Below are 9,862 nucleotides of genomic sequence, written 5' to 3' on the forward strand. Positions count from 1 at the left end.
ATATACGTATTTATCATTTTTATTCCTTAATTAAACTTTATAAACGCATTTTATAAGTCATTTTACGTCTTATTTATATGTATTATTTGTAAATTTTTCATGAGCCGTACATACTCCCCCTTCCCCTATGAGTAGCCATATATCCCACCCCTATGGGATACATGGCAAAAATGCAAGGGTTTCAAAAAATTTTATTTTTTAGTATGAAAAATTAATATTTCGGATTCCTAATATTTTTTTCATAATAGTAGAAAGTATGAAGTTTTTACTGGTATAGTTTTTGCCTTAAACAGGGTAAATAGTACTTGATGAATTAAATCTCCCTTAGGTGCGGCATATGTACCGGGTTTACCCTAATAATGTACAGTGAAGAAAAATAAATTGATAATAAATAAATATCTTTCTATAGCTAACACGTCTATTTAGCAATTCTTTCAAATTGTTTTTGTTTTAAATTTTCAACGGTAAAGAATAAAAATGTACAGAGTGCACGAAATGTCAATCGTGTTTACAGGCGAATAGTAAACGAAGTATTCTCTAAAGAGAAAGAGTAACTTGATGAATGAGCCGGAGCTTTCGATTTTTCGCATTTAATCCCGGGAATTCAGTAATGATATGTTTCGCACGATTGGCTGAGGAAACACGTGCATTACCTCCGTTAACATTTCTATCGAGGGATAAAAATCGCTTTTTTGTCTTTTTTTTCTTCTTTTTTTTTTGATCGGCATGCCAAAGGCAACGACATGAAGGCGCACTTAGCGAAAAGACATAACGCGCTAATACGCGCGCCATTCGCGCTATTACGCGTGTATAAACAAGAATTTTGCAACATTCTGTGTGAAGCACGTGAATGTGCATCGTTCGCGCGTTTTGCAAATTTAAATCTTAAACACAATGAAAAGCACAGTATAGAAACTAAGAAATAGGAAATAGAAAATAGGAAATAACAAATTTCAATTTATCAGAAATCATCAATACTAGAATGCATGTTAGGTTAAAATCTCTGTTCCTATTGCCTGTGCTTTTTTCATTATGTTTAAAGCTTAACAATCGATAGGCCACGCGTGTATGTACGCGTTTCCTGCTCGTTCTACTAAATTCAAATTTAAACGACAGCGACGAGAAACAGGAGGAAGGAGAGAACTCTACCTTCCGTCGTAAGATTAGAGAAATGAAAGTGGTGAGCGAGCTCGCGCGTGTACTCGTAAACGCATAATTACCGCTTGTCTCCGCGTCGGCAGGATCAGAAGCCGGCAAATAGAATCTCTTACGGTTACTTAACGTAAGTAATTGGCGTGCGGAACGAGTAATGTTACTTAATGTAACTGCAGATTGCACCGCCGCCACCGCCGCTGTCGTTGTTTTCATCTCTCGAAACGATGCGAACGTATTCCAATCGTATCGGCTGAGACAGAGGAATCAGATTCATGCGATCCGTATCTGCTTTATAGTCAATCGTAGAGAAGTACGGAAGGTCGTGCTATTTGCTGCGCGCTTCGAAATGTTTTACGGTCTGCGAGTAATTGAAGGTAGTTGTGTTGTGATTAATCGGAAGTTCTATTAATGAAATCTCCAAGTATCTTTTAAACTTTTGACATTATAACGATAGGCTTTGATTACCACATTTTAGCGTATAAATTAAATAAATTTATTTATTAATAATTTAAAATTAATTAAATTTAACGTAAAAAAATTATTTATATATATATATATAAATTGCAATAAAAAAATTAGTTTTTTCTCATTCGACTCTTTTTGCAATAAATTATCAAAACTGAAATGACTTTTTTTGCATTTGTTATACAATTTATCATTTAAATATTTTATAAATTGATGTGTGCATTGTTAACTGCATTTTAATGGCAAATTTGATATCAAAATAGTTTGTTTATTCTATAGGAGTTTCGATGCAGAATTCATAGATAAATTTTCAATGATCTTTGCAAGAGGCTTCACTCTTAATTTACCAATTTTCTCATTTTGTTCTTTGTAATTAAGCGTTGTAACTTCGGCTGTTCCTTGATCTGATGTATTCTTGACGTTATCATCATCATCATCTATAGTAATTGTTTCAGGAACTGTACTCTTTCGGTTAACGTTTGTCTGCGTTAGAGGATTACGCACGTTATTAATTTTCGTCATCTCTTGAGAGTTTGGGATATACACATAATATGTATGAGAGTTTCTCAAATGCTTCTTATACTTGGTCTCATCAGGGAAGGTACATGGACACAATAAACATTCTATCATAGAGGCTTTCTGAGATTCATTCACCTGTGGGACAGTCAATTCATCAGTTCGAATGGAAACGATGGAATCTGCATGAGCATATTTGAGATGTGCATGGAAGAACATCAAAGATGGGTATTCTAGTGGACATAATGGGCATGAATAACCATGATCAGTGGCGTAACTGTTCACTGATTCAGATTTCTGATTTGTAATTTCATTGCTTTTCCAAGGTTTTGGTATAATACGTTTGAATGAGAAGGGTCTAGTTGGTAAAAGATATGCAGGTATTGTTTTAGATTTATTAATTATTATAGATCCCTTAGCTAATGAGTTAGTTTTAAACTCATTGGTCGAACCAGATTTTAAAGAAATTTCATAACCTTTTCGGAGATTATTGATTGATTCAGGTAGAGAAATTGAAGGGTTATCTTTGGCTTCAGTATTGGATACAGTTTTAAATATCGTTGATCCAGTGGATAGAAAAACTGAAGCGTTATTTCCAACTTCAGTATCTGGTGCAACAATCCTAGAAGTTGTTGCAACGGATGAAGAAACTGAGATATCTGTTTTTGATTCCATATTTGATGCAATAATACTACACGTCGAAATACTGTCTTTAGATTTGTTAATACATGAAATTGAAGTCTTCTCGGTAATTGTATTTTTTGAATGTATAGTTCTAAAGTCCTTTAATAATTTAACAGTTTTACCGTTCATTCCACTTTTAGCCATAGTACTCAGGATGTAGTTATTAGATTGTTGAATCGTCGATCTTTGAAGAAGTTTAGCTAACTTACTTTTAGTTGACGATGGCGATGATGATGATGATGATGATGATGATGCCGATGATAGTGACGATGTTGATGGTATTTGACCAATTTCAAATTGTTCCTGAATGCTATTGCTATTAGTAATGGGAAGAGCAAGTTTTAAAGTAGCTCGTTTAGCTATTATATCATCTATATGAACATGAACAATATGTGTTTGGACAGCGTTAGGAGCAAAGAATTTCATATCACAAAATAAGCATTTGTATTCAGTTACATTACGTGTATTGTTTTTAGATTCATCTGGATATATTATATTTGAAGATGATAGCTGATTACAATTCTTCCAATTATCCGTATTATTGCTGGTAATATTTGAATGGAAGTGTTTTTCGTGACATTTCAATGAAATACCTGTTTCCAGGATTTCGCCACAAATGTGACACATATGTCCATTATAAACGTCCCGCAAAGAGTGAGTTAATTTCTTATGTTGATTAAGAAAATCAAATCTTCTGCACCGTCTATTACATTTGTCACATCTAAAATTGCCATCATTGGAATAAAATTCTTTGTGCATTACCATATGATCCATATTTCTACATTTTATCTGACAAATTTGGCAAGTATACTCATTGGACAAGTGTTCATTTTGTTTTTTTTGATCTGTAGAACAATTTCTAATCTGTTTCTGAATGTTGGATGAATAATCTCGGTTTCTATTCTTGATATCTTCAGATTCTTTTGCAGTCTCATCTAAATTCACTTCATTCGAATGCACATGCATATTGTGCGAATAAAAATGTGACTCATGATTGAATCCCTCATGGCATATGTCGCAGATGTAATTGTATGATTTGCGTTTATCTTCTGGACAATGTGTAAGTTTGTTATGATGATGAAACATGTACATTCCTTGAAAGTTTTGTTCACAGAGTGAGCATCTAAATGTATGATTTTTATAATAGTACATTCGATGCTCAACATAGTGATCATGAGTTTCAAATACCAAATTACAAACGTTACATACTGTGCTATGGGTAATTGATTCGTTGGATTTCTCTTGATTTATATTAGAATTACGTGTGAGCGTATTGAGTACTTGTTGACCATGTAAATGTAATATATGAGACCGAAGATCGTATTTTTTAAAAAAACCTTGGTTACAGAATACGCAATGAAAAGTGTAAGTTTTTGAAATATGTGGTACATGCGCTGCAGTGATATGTGTCTGTAAAAGACGTTTAGAACTAAATCCTGTGCCACACATTGGACAAACATCGGAGGTAAAGCTAAAATTGCGTACATGTATCTCCAAATTCTTAGGAGTTTGAAATTGCTTTCCACATATATCGCAGGGATAAGTTCTATTTTTTGTTGCAATGTTATTCAATTGCATATTCGCGACATCTTGATTACTAATTATGGAATTATTTTCTAAAAGCCTTTCAGAGTCTTGCGATTCGTTAATAGTTCCTATTTTTTCCTCAATCAAGTTATTATTAACAAGAATGTTTTCATTGGCTTCGTTAATTTTTTGTTCTTTTTTACTATGAAGCGATATTTGATCTTCATTCGATTTTTGTGCACAATCGCTATTTAATGGATTATATAAATCATCTGGATTAAGTCTTTCGTAACATGTTATATCAACTATATTTTCATCGGTCTTCTTGTGCTGTATTTCAGGAATATCCTTCGAATATGAATTTCCTTCTTCCATGGAATCTTTCTGATCTTCTTTCATTTCTTTTTGTACTGTACAACGACTTTGATGTTCCTTTAAAGATGTTCGCGACAAGAATGTCTCGTCATGAAGACACTTAGATTTTTTAGTCAAGTTGCATTTTAATTCAATATCTACTAAACATTGGTCGTCCTGTCGTGGAATATACTTCAGACAATGAACATTTAAGTGTTGCTTCAGCGCTTCATAATCAGGTAATAATACATAACAAATACAACACTGATTTTGTTTAGAAACATGTTCGCGTAGATAATGCTGAAGCAATTTATGCTTTAGCTTATAACGTGCACTACATATGCTTGACATATATGCTATATGAGACGACTTAATATGGATACGTTTAGCCAATTTTGAAGAAAAACTCTCCTTACAAATTTTACACAAAAAATAATTGTTATTGTGTTTCTCGACATCCGGTGTTTTTTCTTTTATATGTACAGTTGGAATAACTATCAAACGTTCCAAAGAAACTTCTACGTTTTTTAGCTTTACTTCATTTCGTACATCACTTTCTTGAAAGTTGGATCCAGGAGTAAGACAAGTGTTTTTCATGGCTTTAAAAGCAGAAATTTGATAAGAATTTCTTGGTTGTTCATCACATCTTGTCAAAGAAATTGTACTCTCCTTGCATTTAAAATGAGCCATAATATTTTTCCAATCCACTTTAGAAGTTACCTTTTCTAAATCAATCCCGTTTTCTTCCCTTTTAATATTAAATTCTGTATCAAATCGAGACTTCTTAGATACACTTTTGTTTTCCCTCATTCCTAAATTTGAACTTGCTTTCACGGAAGAGACTCCATTTAAAGATCGTAAACTATAAGGTATTCCATGATCATATGAAATAATATTACTTGTTCCAGCTTCGGTTATTTTATCTTCAACAACCGTATTAGAAAGTTTTTCCAGAAAAGACTTCATCATTTCAACATCCGCATGTAGTTTTACAAATGGCTTTTTATGCGTTTCATGTTTCATACTTTGTTTCTGAATAGAACGTACCGTTTGTTTTAGAAGATTATCTGATTGTGTAGATAAAGATTGTCGATTTTGTTCTTCTGAAAGTTTTTCTGTTTGATCATCACGATGTAAAGCACACGTAGGAAAATCATCTTTCATAATGTTCAATTTGCTTAGACTGAGTTTAATGCGTTTCTTTTTGCAAAGCTCAAGATATTCCGTTAACGTTGGTTGCCGTAATCTTTTAGATGGCGACACTTCATTATTGAGTAATTTTTCGGTTCTTGATTTCTCAGTATTAATCACATCATCGTTACGAGATTTATTTATGTTTGTAAGCGTAGTATTTATCTTTTCTGATTGAACAAGATTATTTGAACATAATGAGTTTTTATTTGCACTAGTTCTTAAAATATCATCTTTAGGAGATGTATTTACTTTAAAGATCTTGGATTTAGAAGTCTTACGTTTAATAGTGCCATTAAAACATATTAACTCATTATGTATATGAAATAAGTGGGATTGTAAAAGAAATTTATTTTTAAAACTACGATTACAAAAATTACAATTGTATGCAGACAAGTATGTACTACGCATGCTATGTATGCAACGACACGTATCAAACTGTAATTTGTCATAAACCATGAAATATTTATTACAAACCCTGCACTTATTACTTTTACCAAGTTCATAATATTGTTTATGGAGTTTCCAATGTGGAAGACAACCGAATTTCCTAAAACATATGTCACATGTAAATCCTTTCTTTTTTTTTAATTTATTCTTACGTTGTATTTTTGTTTTATAATGTAATGTAATGCTTTTATGTTTCTTTTTTCCTTTAAAATTTTCGGTTACTGAACATAATGCACTAGTGTTTTCATTACTAAAGATTTCTTCATTGGAATATTTTCGTTTCTTAAAACGTGGTAAGGTATTATCTATTTCTTTCTTTGTTTTTACATTTTTACGATCTGTATTAACAGTATTAGTTACGTCGTTTGAATGTACATTATGATAATTTGATGAATGTCTGTGTTTTGTGTTATTTATGGTTTTACATGAATTATCATTATTAGGTAATGATTTGTCGCAATAATGATGATCATGATCAATTAAACTATAATTATTTCTAACTATAGGAGTATCATCTTCAGTTGTATCAGTATTCGATGTTGTAGGCTCTTCGATAGGTTCTTCCTTAATCTTCGTCCCATTTTGGATTTCTATACAAAGCTGAAAAACATAAATCAATCTTAACTTCCTAAATTTGCTAAAAGACAATGGAATCTTTAAAATCCCATAAATATAAAAAACTAATTAAAAAAAAAACAAAATGTGTTAATAATGTAAATATGCATCACAAATAATGCCTTGCTGAATGAATTTAGAAGTATTCTTTCTCTTTTAATTAATAAGTGTAAACTACTCTACAAATTAAACAGTAACATAGAGATATAATAAACATGAACATGCGCTGTTAACATCTTTGATGAAGTGAGAAAGAGAGATGAGTCGATATAAAGGGTGTCCCAAAATTAACGCAAGATTTGAATTAAATAGAAAACACAGTTTTTAGTCTTTAGATTGTTATTTTTTCATTGAATCATAAAGTACATAGGATAGGGTTATTTATGGAATAACACAATTAACGTGTAACGCTCTCAGCTGTCAAATTGTTCTTTTTTCAGGGTTGTCGACAATTTACTATATAATTTTGGGACACACTTTAGAAAATAGATTTGAATGTTTTTGAAAAAACACAGTATTTGAAAAAATATTTTAGACAAAAATTACTTGGTTTTAAGGTAGTTATATCCCAATTATGCGAGTTAATGACAAACTCAAACATGTATTTAAATTTCAAGCAAATAGCTATGTAAAATCTAAAAGTAATAAAACGAAGTATTAAATTTTATTATATACTTACAATATTAAATCATAATAAAATAAATTAATATAAGAAAAAAAAGGAATCCTCCGTATCATGTAGTAAATAAAAGGAATTAGATCGTGGCAACGTCGCATTTTTGCGAGCAGACGAATATAGGCACAAGTTATCTATCAAGATATTTATACGAAAGAAAAAAATGTCCGCACAATTGCATTATAAAGGAAAATATATCAAAAGTACAGTTTTAGCAAAAAAAGTATAAAGCGGCTCTCGTGAAGAAACGACAAGAATGTGAAAGACAACCTCTTTGTCGGTCCTCGAAAGTGCGACGTTGCCATACTTCATAGACGTCCTCAGTTCTCGAGAAAATGTATAAAATCAAGATTTTTTATTGATTCAAACTTTAATATCATGCGATAAATACTTGCGATGTTGTTACACGAGTTTCTTCACGAATTTAACTATTTAAGATTCGTTTTTCATTAACTTTTTGAATGTGATTTCGAAACTATATGAAAATTCGTGTCGCATCACAGCAAAAATAGCTACGATGATAAGTACAGAAAAATCTGATGTTTGATCGGTTATATATCAGAAATGGGACGGTAATTCGAGCTTATCTTTTACAGGCATATGTATTAATAATTAAATCACTTGAGACAAAAATTTCAAAACGTTCTTGAATAATGCATTTTGGGGTATAACTACCATGTTATATACATATGTATATATGTATAAAATTGTGCATGCGTGCGTGCGTGCGTGTGTACAGGGTGTCCCAGAATGACCGCAAAATATTTCGTGCGCAGGTAGAACTGACTAAACTGAGTCGAAAAGTTCTCCACCATCAGGCTAATTCAGGACTAGATTTTTTTCATCACGAGGGCTACATTTTACGAGAATTTCAAAGCTTTGCGTTTAAATCTCTGAAAAAAGGCCTTTTTGGTGGTTTTTATTTTTTTTCTACTTAATTAATAGACCGATCTTAATGTCCCACATCTCATTTTGTAGGTATTTCGAATACCTACATTTTTCACACTGAACTTTTTTCCATATATTCGACAGTTTTTGTTTTATAAACGAAAAACCTGCTTTATGCAACTATCCGAATTTTTTTCGCATATTTCCCACACGAGTTGCGAGTCTCAAATACAGGGTGTCCCAAATTTAAATGTCTAAACTTCGGGAGAGCGTGTAGAGGATCGATAAACTAAGAAAAAAAGTTCTGTAGAGATATGCTTGTTTTTGCTCCGTTTAGGAGAAAATCGCAAAAAAGGTAAAACGTAGTTGTTTCATTCCTGCACTACTTCTGAAGTATTATCGTCGCTGAAATCGTGCACGAAAATAATAATAATAATTCCGTTTTCAGGTAAAAACTGTTTTTGTTGTTTACATTTCTGCCTTTCTCCTATGAATTCGTCAATTATTCGTCAGAAGCTATCGAGTGAATTATTTCTGTCACAATATGCCGCGTACATATTCTAACGTTGAATATGCTGACATGGTTTTCGTGTATGGTTTCTGCGACGGTAATGCTACGGAAGCAGTGCGAGAGTATGTACGCCGATTTCCAAACAGAAGGGTATCGGATCGGCGAGTTACAATGACTTTTAATAGGCTGCGAGAGATCGGCTCAATTTCAATTCATCAAGATCCGTTAGGAGCAAATATGCAAGTAGAAAATTGTCCTGCACCATTTTGATAACAATCCTGAGACCAGCGTCCGGAGAGCGTCAGTTGCATTACAATTGCCACGGCAAAGAATCTACCAAATTTTAAGAAATGATAACCGTCACCCGTACCATATTCAAAAAGTGTAGAATTTATTACCTCAGGATTATTTCAAGAGATTAAATTTTAGCAATTGGTTTCTTGAGCAATTTAACAATGATAATTCATTTCCATCAAAAATAATCTGGACGGACGAAGCTACATTTACAAGAAAAGGAATTATTAATCAAAGAAATTATCACGTATGGGCTCATGAAAATCCCAGGACTGTTAGGGAAAGTAGGTTCCAGCATGAATTTGCTGTCAATGTTTGGCTCGGAATTTGGAACGATCATTTTTTTTACCCGACAGATTAAATGCAGTCAAATATACTGAGTTTTGGAGACTGATTTCTTTGATTATTTAAAAGACATCCACCTGCAGCAACGGATTGAAATGTGGTTTCAACTCGATATTCAGCTCATTATGGCAGAACTACTCGAGCTTGGCTAGACAGACATTATCCACGACGATGGATTGGACGCGGAGGAG

General features: G+C 32.5%; 1 protein-coding gene across 1 annotated transcript in view; it reads right to left on the reverse strand.

Moving 5' to 3' along the window:
- Positions 1–1,840: 1,840 nt before the first annotated feature.
- LOC108731078 (zinc finger protein 236) overlaps positions 1,841–9,862 on the reverse strand; it is an 18,724-nt gene continuing 10,702 nt past the window's right edge. Inside the window, exon 3 of the mRNA XM_018461161.1 lies at positions 1,841–6,942. Coding sequence (XP_018316663.1) covers positions 1,894–6,942 — 5,049 coding nt within the window. The 3' untranslated portion in view covers positions 1,841–1,893. The remainder of the gene's footprint in view (positions 6,943–9,862) is intronic.

Source organism: Mycetomoellerius zeteki, unplaced genomic scaffold (genome assembly GCF_001594055.1).
Source record: "Mycetomoellerius zeteki isolate Tzet28-1 unplaced genomic scaffold, Tzet1.0 scaffold12, whole genome shotgun sequence".
In the NCBI taxonomy this organism is placed as follows: domain Eukaryota; kingdom Metazoa; phylum Arthropoda; class Insecta; order Hymenoptera; family Formicidae; genus Mycetomoellerius; species Mycetomoellerius zeteki.